General features: G+C 45.1%; 1 protein-coding gene across 3 annotated transcripts in view; it reads left to right on the forward strand.

Moving 5' to 3' along the window:
- The window catches only part of LOC141092930 (protein tyrosine phosphatase domain-containing protein 1-like), a 124,502-nt gene that overhangs the window by 32,813 nt on the left and 76,299 nt on the right, over window positions 1-15,390 (forward strand). The window contains exons 1-2 of one of the 3 annotated variants that reach the window (XR_012232958.1): window positions 10,761-11,076; window positions 12,621-12,701. Coding sequence is in view for 1 of the 3 variants with exons in the window: in XM_073579293.1 (XP_073435394.1) it covers window positions 12,621-12,701 (81 nt within the window). In the remaining 2 variants the exon portion in view is untranslated. Of the gene's footprint in view, window positions 1-10,760; window positions 11,077-12,620; window positions 12,702-15,390 lie in introns of those variants that run through there. The other 2 variants (XR_012232959.1, XM_073579293.1) reach the window with 2 other exon arrangements.

A 15,390-nucleotide genomic window follows, 5' to 3' on the forward strand; every position in this document is an offset into this window, starting at 1 on the left:
AAACTGTACACAGTACTCCATGTGCAGTCTAGTCAGGGATTTGTACAGAGTCAGTATAATGCTCTCATCATGTGTATCCAGACCTCTTTTAATGCACCCCATGATCCTGTTTTTCTTGGCAGCCGCTGCCTGGCACTGGCTGCTCCAGGTAAATTTATCATTAACTAGGATCCCCAAGAGCTTCTCCATGTCAGATCTACCCAGTGTAATGGTCATATTGATTCCTTCTTCCCATGTGTAAGAATCCTCTCCAAACAAGCCTATTTCAACACCCTCATCACCTCACTGTCCAATAACCCGAAACGTCTCTTTGACACTTTTCATTCTCTACTCAACCCAAGAGTGCAGGCCCCAACCACGGAGCTCCGAGCTGACGATCTGGCCAATTACTTCATAAAAAAAAATTGACCAGATTCGACAGGAAATTATCTCCCAATCACCTCATACCATGCACTGTCCTCCCTCTCCCACTGCATCTAGCTCACTCTCTGATTTTGAACCAGTCACAGAAGAAGAAGTAAGCAGGCTCCTTGCATCTTCTCGCCCAGCGACTTGCACCAGTGACCCATTTCCGTCACATCTCCTCCAGTCCCTTTCCCCTGCTGTGACCCCTCACCTAACTAAAATATTTAACCTCTCTCTCTCTTCTGGTATTTTTCCCTCCTCATTTAAGCATGCCATCATACATCCACTACTTAAAAAACCATCCCTCGACCAAAACTGTGCCGCTAACTATAGACCTGTCTCTAATCTTCCCTTCATCTCTAAACTCCTGGAACACCTGGTCCACTCCAGTCTTATCCGCTATCTCTCAGAAAACTCTGTTCTCGACCCTCTCCAATCCGGTTTCCGCTCTTTACACTCCACTGAAACTGCCCTCACTAAAGTCTCTAATGATCTGCTAACAGCTAAATCAAATGGTCATTACTCCATGCTAATTCTCTTGGATCTCTCTGCACCATTCGACACTGTGGATCATCAGCTTCTCCTCACTATGCTCCATTCCATTGGCCTCAAGGACACCGTTCTCTTATGGTTCTCCTCCTATCTCTCCGACCGCTCCTTTACTGTATCTTTTGCCGGTTCCTCCTCCTCTCACCTTCCCCTTACTGTTGGGGGTCCCTCAAGGATCGGTTCTAGGCCCCCTCCTCTTCTCCTTGTACACTGCCCCTATTGGTCAAACAATCAGTAGATTTGGTTTCCAGTACCATCTCTATGCTGATGACACCCAATTATACGCTTCTTCTCCTGACATCACGCCAGCCTTTCTAGAAAACACCGGCGATTGTCTAAACGCTGTGTCTAATATCATGTCCTCACTATATCTGAAACTGAACCTGTCAAAGACTGAACTCCTGGTGTTTCCTCCCTCTACTAATGTACCTATACCCGACATTGCCATTTCTGTGTGTGGTTCCACTATTACTCCCCAGCAACAGGCCCGCTGTCTTGGGGTCATACTTGATTCCGAGCTTTCCTTTGCCCTCCACATTCGATCACTGGCTCGCTCTTGTCATCTGCACCTCAAAAACATTTCTAGAATTCGACCTTTTCTTACTTTTGACTCTGCAAAAACTCTTAGTGTTTCTCTTATTCATTCTCGTCTCGACTATTGTAACTCTCTTCTAATTGGTCTCCCTCTTACCAAACTCTCCCCTCTCCAATCTGTCTTGAATGCTGCAGCCAGGATCATATTCATCACCAATCATTACACCGATGCCTCTACCTTGTGCCAGTCATTACACTGGCTACCCATCCACTCCAGAATTCAGTATAAGCTTATTACCCTCACCCACAAAACCCTCCATAGCTCAGTACCACCTTACATCTCCTCCCTTGTTTCAGTATACCACCCTACCCACGCCCTCCGTTCTGCTGATGACCTGAGGTTAGCATCCTCAATAGTCAGAACCTCCCACTCCCATCTCCAAGACTTTACACGTGCCGCGCCAATTCTTTGGAATGCACTTCCCAGGTCAATACGATTAGTCCCTAATCCCCACAATTTTAAGCGTGCCCTGAAAATGCATTTATTCAGACTGGCCTATCGCCTCAACACATTAACCTAATCTATCCCTGTGTGGCACAGCCAAAAGTTTTACCATAACCAGATTTCCCACATCATGTTCCCACATGCTTTCTGCATCCATTAGCCCTCTGTGTTTGTACTGTTACACACTTAACATTATGGCTGGTCCATACAATCAGGGCAACTGTTACCACCCACCTTTCGTGTCTACCTCTTTCCTCATAGACTGTAAGTTTGCGAGCAGGGCCCTCTTTCCTCTTGGTATTTGTTATAATCTACTGTATGTGATTATTGTTATGCTGTAATGTCTATTGACTGTACAAATCCCATTTGAAATGTAAAGTGCTGCGGAATATGTCGGCGCTATAAAAATAAAATTTATTATTATTATTATTATTATGTGTATAACCTTACATTTATCAATGTTAAACCGCATCTGCCACCTTTCGGACCAAGTTTCCAACTTATCCAGATCCATCTGTAGCAGAATACTATCTTCATTTGTATTGACTGCTTTACATAGTTTTGTATCATCTGCAAATATCGATATTTTACTGTGTAAACCTTCTACCAGATCGTTAATAAATATGTTGAAGAGATTAGGCCCCAAGACCGACCCCTGCGGTACCCCATTGGTCACAGTGGCCCAGTTAGACAGTATACCATTTATAACCACCCTCTGCTTTCTATCACTAAGCCAGTTAGTTACCCATATACACACATTTTCCCTCAGACCCAGCATTCTCATTTTGTGTACCAACCTCTTGTGTGGCACGGTATCAAACGCTTTGGAAAAATCAAGATACACCACCAGTGACTCACCTTGGTCCAGTCTATAGCTTACCTCTTCATAAAATCTGATTAGATTGGTGGGCACTGTATTGTATAAGAAAAGTGCCCCTGACTGGGGTTCCTTTCCTCCCCTCCCCTTCCCTTAGGGTTAATAGAGCTGGCCCACCCACGTCATGGTCCGGGGTGGGTACTTAATGTTATAGGGCCAATAGGGATAAGGAAGGGGTTAGTACAGCCCCTTCCTGTACTTATAATGGACCAGATCCGAGGCCGCCCTCCCTCTTTCCTCCTGGCAGCTGATTCTGGAAGTGCTTGTCGAGCACTGTCCGTCGGTACTATGGCAGACCCTCTTTTGGAGGCCCTGCGCTTGCGTGTCCTGCAGGAGGGAGAGTCGTGGCTACAGAGTTTCCTCGCGGGGATCGATGCTCACCTGGCGTCCCCGCGGGCTGCAGCTTCTCCAGTGGTGCCCGGTCCTGGAGCGGTTTCACCGCGGTCTGGTCTGGCTGTTGCCGCGGTGTCACAACAGCCGGCGGCGGTGGGGGAGGTGGGAGGCAGGCGGTCCGTGCGGCGATCCCGCCCTCCTGTTCGGCTGCGCGATGCCTCGCCGGCGCTGGCCCGAGTTTCCCGGCGGCGCGCGGCTAGGCGGAAGTCGCCGCCCCCAGACTTCCGGTCTGGAGAAGCTGAGCGCGCAGCTGCGCCGACACGTGGGAATAGGGGGCGCCGGTCCAGCGTTAGGCAATCGCGGGGGGTTAGGGAATCTAGGGGCCCCGATCAAACACTCAGCGGAGCGGGAGTGGTTGGGAGGGATCCGGGCCGGGCGGCGAGGGGGATTACGTGCAGTGGGATATCCGGTGCCATTATGGGAGGGAGGAATAGTGCAACCTCCTCCGGCTCAGCAGAGGAGCAGGGCACTGAGCAGCTGGGGGTGGGGGCCCAGGGGAGGGGCAGTCTGTCACCGGCTCTTGTTGCGGGGGCGGTCCACACATCATCCCCTGCAGAATTGATTGCGCCGGGTACTATAGTGCCTGCGGCGGCACCGCAGCACGGCGGTACGCAAGGGGTTGGGGTTCAGAGCCAGGCCCCCGCTTCAGCCGTAGCTGGGGTTAGTTGGGAGGCGTCAGTTAATGCGGCAGTGGTCGGTTCCCCCACGAGGAGGAGGCGAGGCAGGCGTAGACGCCGGGGATCCTCCTCCTTCTCTTCCTTTTACTCATCGTCCCCACAGTCGCGCCGTCACGGGCACCACGCATCACAGCGTCGCCATAAAAGATCAAGGCACTCAGGCCGCAGGGGTTCCTCTAGTGGTCGTCACCGTCCCCGATCCTCGAGACGTGGCTCTCCATCTTCAGTGTCAGAGGTGTCCAGCGCGTCTGTGAGTCCCGAGCGAGTCCGTGGCCCTCCTTCCGAGCACCGGGAGTCGAAGGCCCGATCAAGGACTTACAGCCTGGTCGAGGCGAGAACAACTCCCGAGGCTACAAGTCGCAGCGGCATCATTCCGGTGGGTCATCCGGGAGCCGGAGTTCCTCCATCTATGGGAGTCCCTCCTCCAACGGTGAATCCGGGTGAGTGTTCCTTGTTGGGTTCTCCGAGTGTCGATACTACAGCTATGTTATCTGTGTTGCAAGTGTTGATCGGGCAATTGCCCCCCAAAGCTAGTACGGCGAAGGAGTGTCAAAAGGGGGTTGCCCCGTTGGCGGGGGTGTATAAGGATACCATGTTTTGTGGGGTTAGTGCACTTGGGTCGCACATTGATGATGATACTAAAAAGAAGATTTGGAGTAACGATTATATAGATATTTGGTCGTTGGTTTCGGTGGACCAACACACCGTGGACAAAGAAAGGAGGCCGGTTGAGAGGTTTTCAGAGAGAGTGCGTCCAAAGGTGGCTAAAACTATGAATAATTGGTTGCAAGCTTTCGCCGTACTGGGTTGCATTATGGGACAGGAGCACCCGAGCCGCTGTTCTGAGTTATTTATCTACCAGGATATGATCTACAACTCATATAAGGCTCATGGGGGTTCAGCTTGGTGGAGGTACGATGAGGATTTCAGGAGGCGGTTAGCCCTTCACCCGGAAATCGGATGGGGGGTGAAGGTGACTGAGGTTTGGTTGCGCCTTATGATGACTCAGAAGCAGTATCCCTTTCCGTCAGCGGCTGCTGGACAAGGATCAACAGGTTCCAGTTCAGTGGTCGTGCGGAGACCCGGTACCTGTTGGTTGTTTAATGAGGGACACTGTCGGTTTTACGGCCTCTGCAAATTCCGACATGAGTGTTCGGCGTGTGGAGGTTCTCACCCGGCGTCTAAGTGTTCCCGCCCTGCGGGAAAGCTGCCTGTCAAGCCACAGCAAACTGAGAGGAAAGACGCCGGTGAACGTAGTCGCGATGGCACCATGGTTAGACCGTTATCCTAACAAGGAGGCTGCAGGTATGCTGCGTTTTGGTTTTTCGGAAGGTTTTTTCATCCCGTTTAAATTGCATAGGTCCCCCGGTTTTGTGGCAAATTTGAAGTCTGCTCACGAACACCCGGATGTTCTGGTAGCAAAAGTGCAGAAGGAGGTAGCCCTGGGTAGAATGGCCGGTCCGTTCGTATCCCCGCCTTTTCAGGATTTTAGAGTATCGCCTCTGGGATTGGTGCCTAAAAAAGACCCTGGTTCCTTTCGATTGATTCACCATTTGTCTCACCCAAGAGGGTCTTCAGTGAATGATGGTATTTCCCCTGATGATGCGTCGGTATCTTATGCATCCTTCGACAGGGCTGTGGCTTTGATTAGGATCGCTGGGGAAGGAGCCTGGTTGGCGAAGTCTGATATCGATTCGGCGTTTCGTTTGTTGCCGGTTCATCCGGATTGTTTTCATTTGTTGGGTTGTCAGGCAGAAGGAGAGTTTTATTTTGATATGTGTCTTCCCATGGGATGTTCTATTTTGTGTTACTATTTTGAACTTTTTAGTTCTTTTTTGGAGTGGGTAGTGAGATGGGAATCGGGCAGTAGGTCCGTCACTCACTACCTGGATGATTTTCTTTTTGTCGGCCCGAACGACTCTGAGTTATGTAGTAATTTGCTTTCCACATTTACGTCAATCGCGCGGACAATTGGTGTGCCTTTGTCACAAGAGAAGACCATTGGTCCGGTTCACACTTTGTCTTTTTTAGGCATCGAAATTGATACGGTAGCAATGGAGTACCGACTGCTGGGGGACAAGGTTCAGAAATTGGTCTTGTTGATTGAGGGTTTCATGTCAGTTCGGAAGGTTACTCTCTTGCAGATGCAATCTCTGCTGGGGTTGTTAGTATTTGCGAGTAGAGTAATGCCGGTTGGTAGGGTTTTTTCACGACGGCTGTCATTGGCTACGAAAGGGGTCTCCAGCCCACACCACAGGGTGCGGGTTACGAGGGCCATGGAGGCAGATTTGGAGGTGTGGCTTTCCTTTTTGCACACATTCAATGGTCACACTTGCTTTATGCTACCGTGCCAGACGGCACAGGATTTGAATTTGTTTACGTCTGGGGATGGTGGCGCTGGTTTTACGTCAGGATTTGGGAATCGCTTGTGTCAGGAGAATTGGCCGGAGTTTTGGGTCAGGTTTTTGTAATGACAGGACCATGTGTGCGATTTTTCCGATCGTTGTTTTGATTGAGTTGTGGGGTGATCTGCTGTGCAATCAGGAAATTCATTGGAGGACGGTTAATCCAGGGGTGGCTCATTGCCTCAATCATTTCTCGTCTAGGTTTCCGCCGGTCTTGTGCCTTCTTCGTAGACTGGCTTTGCGCTGTTTGAAATTCAACATTTGGCTTCGGGCTCAACTGGTACAAGGCCCCGATGTTTTGCTGCTTAACGATTCTGATTTTTCTGACTTGCAGGTTTCCAAGGATCCTGGTCCCAATCCCCTTTGGGAAGTTTTCAGTTGCCCGCAGATTCTGTGGGACGTGGTCAGGAACAGTTGATGTCCCTGGTTCGTTCCTCTGTGTCCCAGTCGACTAAGGCATGGATGGAATGGTGTCAGTTGGCGGGTCATAGGCCTGTTCAGATGTGTGAGTCCTCGAGATTGCAAGTTACGGTGGAGTACGTGTGTCATTTGCATAGTACGGGTCTATCGGGTACGTCAGCGCAGCAGCGCTTGTCCGGCGTTGCTTTCCACTTTCAGTTATTGGGTTGGTCCGATGTTACCAAATGTTTAATTGTCTGACAGGCTATGAAGGGTCGGAGGAGGGTTCAGCCTAGTAATGAGTGTAGGCGTCCGGTGTCCCTTGCCCTTCTTAGCCAACTCATAGGTATTACCGATAAAGTGTGCAATTCTGCATTTGAGGCAGCCCTTGTGTCTGCCGCTTTTGGCTTGGCATTTTTTGGGGCATTAAGGGTTGGGGAATTGGTTCCTCGTTCGAAGTTGGATTTGGGGTGTGGTTTGCGGTTTGCGGATGTGGTTTTCTTGGATGAGTCGGTGCGTGTGAGAATACGTAAATCAAAGACTGATTTCATGCTGTGTTCAATAGATGTTTGAAGGGGTTAGGAGTTCCAGCTGGTGAGTATGGCACCCATTCTTTCCGCATTGGGGCAGCTACGGAGGCGGCTAAGGAGAGTCTTCCTGATGCTGAAGTTCACAGGATTGGGAGGTGGAAATCAGCATGCTTTGCTCGTTACATTCGTCCAGATTTGTTATATTAACGATTTCTTTCTCTGCAGATTCCGTCAGGCCAACTGTATGGTTGCTGGGACATTCCTACATTTTCTGGGCTGCGCAGCGTGTGGAGTGTCGCCCAGGTGGACGGCACCTTGGATTTCGGGACGTGGCTTTCATGTGGAGAGGCATTAGGGGCCTGCAGTGGCCGCAAGTTTTACCGGAGGTTGTTTCGATCGCAAGAGGAGCTCGGGGGCCGAGCATTTTGGTGTTACATGCGGGGGGAAACAATCTGTGCTCGTACAAGGTGGCGGAGCTGCTAACTATGATGCGGGCTGATATGCGGGCTGATTTTCTCGCCGGCTTGCAAAATAGACATATAATGGATCCATGGGCTCAAATATTCATGAAAACATATATACAGTCTATATATATATATATATATATATATATATATACTAATATAAGAGGATTGGGATCCAGCAAAAAGATGAAAGTTCACCAGAAATATAAAATCATCTTCTTTATTTATCCATTACATCATATAAAAAATATGAGGAACTCCAAACAATTGGTAACATTCCAGCAAGGGACTACATGTTTCAGCACTATGTGCCTTCTTCACGGTCCTATTTGAACTGAGCTCCAACACTGGCAATATATCCTCCTTTGTGAAACATATTCAAATGACCCTTAATTAAAAGCAGTGAAACAAACCAGTTAAAAACACCTGAGTAAATGGTTGAAACTCAGTTCAAAAATGTTACTAGAAAATTACATATATTGAACATGTTTTATACATAGACCAATGGTATAACATTAAGTAATAAATCAACAGTGATATGGAATAACTGCCGCAAAAATAATTTTTTTTTTTATATATAAACATATATGAAAAAATACATCCTGTAGTATGCGCGATCTAAGTATCAGAGACAATCACAAATATGACTCTCAAAGGAATAATATATTGGAGTAGGTTTAAGATAGAGATATAATCTTTAGAAACTAATGTAAGCACAGACATTTTTTTTTTTTTTTTCTTTCCTTCCTTCTGATGTATGCCCACTTAATATTGTGTAATAAGATCCATTCTACTGTTCAATCCGTCAGGAACTCTAGTCTCTAATAAAAAGATCCACCTACTTTCTCTAGAGAGGATTTTACTTTTATAATCACCACCCCTACGTGGTTTTGTAACAACCTCTATTCCCCTAAAGGAAAAGCTTTTTAGATCTCCTTTATGCACATTGGCAAAGTGTTTGGAAACCGCAGAGGCTCCTGCAATAGGCAAATTAACTGCATCCGACAAATGTTTTCTCATACGCTGTTTCAATGAATTAGTGGTGCAACCCACATATTGAAGTCCGCAAATATTGCAATCAATAAGATATATTACATTTTCTGTATTACAATTAATAAAAGAAAAAATCTCAAAGTTTTTTCCATTTTTTATAGAAGAAAATGTTTTCGTTTTAACAATATATTTGCAACACTTACAAATTTTGGCACCACAACTATAACAGCCTACACTTTTCATCCAATTTTGTTTCAATTTTTTGCCGTCAACATGGAACCTGTAGGAGCTCTCCTCGCAACATATTTAATTGAATATTTTTTTAATATTTCTTTCAATTCACCACTTTGTTCTAAAATGGGTAAATGTTTTTTTAATAATAGAGACTATTTCTTGATACGGTGGACTAAATTTAGTGCTGAAAACTATACCCAAATCTTTGTTATGTTCTTTGATATTTTTATATTCCAGCAATTCCTGTCTATTTAAATTGTCTACTATGCCTCTCGCTCTTTTTAGAGACCAGTTTGGGTAACCCCTGGATTTTAATCTTTTTGCCAAAAATTCAGATTCTTTCATATAGGTTTCTTTTTCTGTACTATTTCTTTTTGTTCGAATCAGTTCACCTGTGGGTATATTCCTAATAACATGGTTGGCATGACATGAATTTGCCATCAATATACTATTCACAGCTGTAGATTTGCGATAAGGTTCCACCAACACTTTTTTCCGATTTGAATCTATTTTCAAGGTCAAATCAAGAAAATTAATTGACAGCTCATTCATGTGACATGTAAATTTGAGATTGAAGCTATTGTTATTTAAATATGAAAAAAAGGAAGATGCTAAATCCTTGTTCCCCCTCCACACAAAAACCAAATCATCAATGAAGCGTCCCAACCAAAAAATGTTATGTCTAAATGGATTGTTAAAATGAAAAATGTACCTCTCCTCCCATACTGACATAGTTAAATTTGCTAAAGACGGTGAGAATTTGGCCCCCATGCTCACTCCCTGTATCTGCAAATTATATTTCTCATCAAAAATAAAATAATTATGAGTGAGCAAAAAATTAGTTGCAAGCAATAAAAAATGTTGAATTTCAAATGTATACTCACTGTATTTAGATAGGTAATATCTGAGGCTCTCCAATGCAACAGAATGTGGAATTGATGGATATAATCCAATAACATCACATGAAAGCCACAGAAAATCATTCCCCCATTCTATTTTTTATCTGCGGTTTTGCCTGTGGTTTGGTCCTGCGGATTCACTATCTCCACAATGGTGGAGACATGCAATTCTTTCTGCGGATTCAAAACCGCAGCAAATCCGTGCGTTTTTTTCCGCAGCGTCGGCACAGCGTTTTTTTTTTCCCATTCAAATGAATGGTACTGTACACCGCAGCTAAAACTGCTGCGTGTCCGCAGCGGCCAAAACCGCTGCGGAAACGCAGCGGAATCCGCAGCGTGTGCACACAGCCTAAAAAGCTTTTCCTTTAGGGGAATAGAGGTTGTTACAAAACCACGTAGGGGTGGTGATTATAAAAGTAAAATCCTCTCTAGAGAAAGTAGGTGGATCTTTTTATTAGAGACTAGAGTTCCTGACGGATTGAACAGTAGAATGGATCTTATTACACAATATTAAGTGGGCATACATCAGAAGGAAGGAAAGAAAAAAAAAAAAAAAAAATGTTTGTGCTTACATTAGTTTCTAAAGATTATATCTCTATCTTAAACCTACTCCAATATATTATTCCTTTGAGAGTCATATTTGTGATTGTCTCTGATACTTAGATCGCGCCTACTACAGGATGAATTTTTTCATATATGTTTATATATAAAAAAAAATTTTATTTTTGCGGCAGTTATTACATATCACTGTTGATTTATTACTTAATGTTATACCATTGGTCTATGTATAAAACATGTTCAATATATGTATTTTTCTAGCAACATTTTTGAACTGAGTTTCAACCATTTACTCAGGTGTTTTTAACTGGTTTGTTTCACTGCTTTTAATTAAGGGTCATTTGAATATGTTTCACAAAGGAGGATATATTGCCAGTGTTGGAGCTCAGTTCAAATAGGACCGTGAAGAAGGCACATAGTGCTGAAACATGTAGTCCCTTGCTGGAATGTTACCAATTGTTTGGAGTTCCTCATATTTTTTATATGATGTAATGGATAAATAAAGAAGAAGATTTTATATTTCTGGTGAACTTTCATCTTTTTGCTGGATCCCAATCCTCTTATATTCCTATTTGTTGGGGCATACTCCCTGCCTGGATCCGTGCAGAATATAAGGTGAACACCGACTATTGCATTAAGTGGAACTCCTTTATGGTGAGCTGGCTATATGTTTTTTACATTGTTTGAATATATATATATATATATATATATATATATATATATATATATACACACATACAGTATATGTGTGTCAGTGAGACACCTATTTATATATCTTTATATTTCATACAGAGCGAGATAGCAGAATAGCCAATAATTCAATTGTCATCTTCTGTAAAATCATTTCAGAACCAGACAGGATTTGAGACATGGTTTACATGCAGTAAACCATTGCATATACATTAGATTTATATATGTCCCTCACTAATAATGTTATTAGTGTGTGTGCGTACAGATGCGCCTTTTCTGGGGTGGCTGGGAGCAGATGTTTTTAGCCAGGGGGGCCAATAACCATGGTCCCTCTGTAGGCTATTAATATCTGCCCCCAGTAACTGGCTTTCCCTCTCTGGCAGAGAAAATTGTGAGGGAGCCCACGCCAATTTTTCCGTGAATTAATTCTTTAATTTAACACCTACAGCTCCAAAATATTACACATACACACTACTAACATTATTAGTGAGGGACATATAAAAATCTAACGGATATGCAATGGTTTACTGTTTGTAAACCATGTCTCATATCCTGTCAGATTCTGTAATGATTTTACAGAAGCAGATAATTCAATTATCACCTATTCTGCTACCTATATCTCTATGAAATATAAATATATGTGTGACAATTACATATAATTAATTTGCACAGCACTATATATATATATATATATATATATATATATATATATATATATATATATATATATTGCTGTGCAAATTAATTGGGACAAAGCATTTTTTTTAAGTAAAATCGTAAGTTGGTTACCAGTCAGTTATTCAAACCAGTTTTAACTGCTTTGAACAGGCACTCACACCTGTTCAAAGCAGTTAAAACTGGTTTGAATCACTGACTGGTAACCAACTTACGATTTTACTTAAAAAAAAAAAAAATGCCTTGTCCCAATTAATTTGCACAGCACTGTATATGTATATATATATATATATATATATATATATATATATATACTTATACTTTGTGTATACATGAATTCTATCTATTCTATTTTAACCTGTCAGTGTGATTTTACAGTATAATGCACTGAATTGCTGGCTTTTTTAAAGGACACCGGTGCGTATTTCTCGCAAGTCACACACATGGTCCGTGTGTAATGCGTTTTTTTCTCGCACCCTTAGACTTGCGTTGGCGAGTCTCGGACGTAATACGGTGCAAATTGCAGCATGGTGCTATTTCTCTTGCACGTATAATACGGGCGAGAAAAAAAACAGATGATGGGAGCTGGCCATATATTAACATTAGTCCGAGTGCTATGCGATTTTTTTTTTTTTTTTTTTTTTTTTGCATAGCACTCGTCCGTATTTCTCTCTAGTGTGACGACGGCCTAATACTGCTGACAGGTTCACTTTAAGTGAAATTATAAAAGTCTTGACTGTAACTTAGTACAAGATATATGTCACCAAATGCAGTGTGTTCAATATGTGTCTGTATATATGCACACACGTGTATCCTATTTCTTTCTGTTTTAGGATTACTGATGAGATTTTAGCAACAAGCCGCCCATCTACTCGTCTCATTCAGGATTACAAAATCACAGACCAGTTTCACAAGTAAGAACATTATGTACAAATGAAGGGTATTGAAATAACGTACTGTATAGCATGTCTTTGGAAATTCAATATCTTATTCAACATCCTTTGTTTTATTCACTTTTTGAGGGTTTCACTGTAACTTAACGCAGTCCAAGTTTTATTTGCTATAGAATGGCAAAACTTTAAATATATTTATACCTCTGAATTGGATCTGTCAATAAGCACATAAGACATAATGTAGTAATTAATAATCATCCTGAATCCTGCCAGTTTACATTGGTACTGGTTACAAACATCGCATTAATTTATACTTATTGACTGGACCTATTTTTATTGCTGGGATGCAATTGAGGAATACAAAAGAGAGCAAGGACAGAATTATCACCATGCCAGGATATCTAGATGGCATTGCCGCTACAGCATAGCTGTCTGACCGTATGCGTGGTGTACTATGCTGTTGCATACCTACTCCATGAAGACAACAATCGCGTCATGTAAAAAGTGTCATGCGGTTTATACATATATTGTGAAATGTGAACCATGTTCTGTGGTTTTAGTATATAAACTGTGATATGATAATATGTTTAGTGCTGGTAGTGTACAGCATAAGGTAAGATTTATATTAGAATTTAGGACATAAGATAGTGACTGTAGTTAGGTGAAGACATAAGATAAGATATGGTTAATGTTTGGAACTAACTCACAGTGGGACCTGGCTAGTGGTAGTGAAAAGGAACTGCTTCCTGACTGATAATCAGATAGGGAAGTTTGTTACCCAAGATCAAGTTCAAAGCCAGAACCTATTGTTCAGGGCCGTGGGAGGCCTTACTGGAATCCCTTGCGGACATTCCTGTAACATCCGGAGCTCAAGGCACTAAGAAGAGTGCCTTATTCTCTGGCGTACAGGGGGAGATAAATGTGGAACCTCATGAAGGGAAGGTAATGGATGCTGGGTGTACTGCGGAACTTGACAGGAAATCCCTGAGCTGACAGAGCCAGTACATGTAGGGGTAGTGCAGGATAAACATGTAGTAATGCTGAAAATGTGTTGTATTAATGAAACAATAAGAAGTGTTGTGCCCAATACTGCGTGTTGCAATCTGATGAACTTGAATTGGCCACTAAACTTCTGTTTGTTGAAACAAACTGGGTGTTACCTAAGTTATGCAGGGCGGCTCCGGAAGTTGAAGGCTTAAGTGGGCTTTACACATAGCGATATCGCTAGCAATATCGCTAAAGCGTGACTGATTTTGTGACGCAGCAGCGATATTGCTAGCGATATCGCTATGTGTGATACTTACCTCCGACCGGCTACGCTGCTGCGTCGCTACGTTGCTGTGAGATCTGCCTGTTTGGCAGCTCACTAGCGACCATTTAGCGAGCACCAGCGATCCTGACCGGGTCGTATTGGGTCGGGATCGCTGGTGCATCACTAAATGGAAAGGGGCCTTTAGAGACAGCTGTGAGGTACTCCTGGGGTGGACCCGCTAGACCGTGGCAACGAACCTCCCGGGGGCGAGCTGACCAGGTGGACCACCGCCTATACAGGGAGTGTTTGGGGCAAGCCCGCGGGTAACTATTACCATGGCAGTTGTTACCCAGGGGATGTATAGACAGGCAGACAGGCGGGCACGGCTTGGAGACACAGGACAGGCGGGCACGGCTTGGAGACACAGGACAGGCGGGCACGGCTTGGAGACACAGGACAGGCGGGAACAGCAGGCACGAACAGAAGGACACTGGTGCGGGAACAGAACTGGACGGGACACGACCACGGGCCTCCCGATCCTAGGAGAGAGGACAGTGGAAAACGCAGATGAGCTACAGGCGAACAGGACGCAGGGGCGTACATGGAGAACGGGCCAGAATCACTAACGAAGCGCAGTGATAATCAGGCACCGCCAGCAGGAAGAGGCGGCCTGATATAGGAGAAGAAGCAGAGGCCTTCCGGGTCGTGACCTCTCAGTGCAGGAGAGGAAGGCGCGCGTCCTCAGGGGGAACAGGAGGCGCGCGTGTGCCCGGGCATAGTGTGAGCGTGCCCGCCGAGGAGGAGGGGCGGGAGCGCGCACCCAGCGCGGTCCAGAAGACCGGACGGACGCGATCGCCGGACGGAGGAGAGGAACCGGGAGGGACCGCGGAGAAGCCCGAGGCAGCCGACGCCGCGGCGAGGAGGCCACCGGCGAGCGGGTAAGCTGCGGTCAGGAGGGAGCAATGGGAGGAGTGCGCCGCAGCCGCCGCGTGACAGTACCCCCCCCTTACGCGCCCCCCTCCGCAGCCCGGAAAAAAAATTAGCCAAGATTCGAGGAGCCTGGATGTTCTCCTGGGGCTCCCAGGACCTCTCCTCGGGGCCAAAGCCCTTCCAATCAACCAAAAAAAAGGTTCTTCCCTTTTGCCTCCTCATGGCCAAAATATCTTTAACCTCAAACACATCGTCTGCGGAGACAGGCGTAGGCGAGTGAGGAGCCGTGGAATGGAAACGATTGAAGATGACTGGCTTTAGAAGAGACACATGAAAAGCATTAGGGATGCGGAGAGAGGCGGGAAGCCGTAGTTTGTACGAGACGTCATTAATACGGGACAAGACCTCAAAAGGTCCAATATAGCGGGGACCCAGTTTATGGGAAGGGATCTTGAGGCGAATAAACTTGGAGGCCAGCCAAACTTTATCACCTGGGTGATATGGCGGGGCATCCAGGCGCCTCTTGTC

This window comes from Dendrobates tinctorius, unplaced genomic scaffold, assembly GCF_039654945.1.
Source record: "Dendrobates tinctorius isolate UK_male_01 unplaced genomic scaffold, ASM3965494v1 ptg000062l, whole genome shotgun sequence".
In the NCBI taxonomy this organism is placed as follows: domain Eukaryota; kingdom Metazoa; phylum Chordata; class Amphibia; order Anura; family Dendrobatidae; genus Dendrobates; species Dendrobates tinctorius.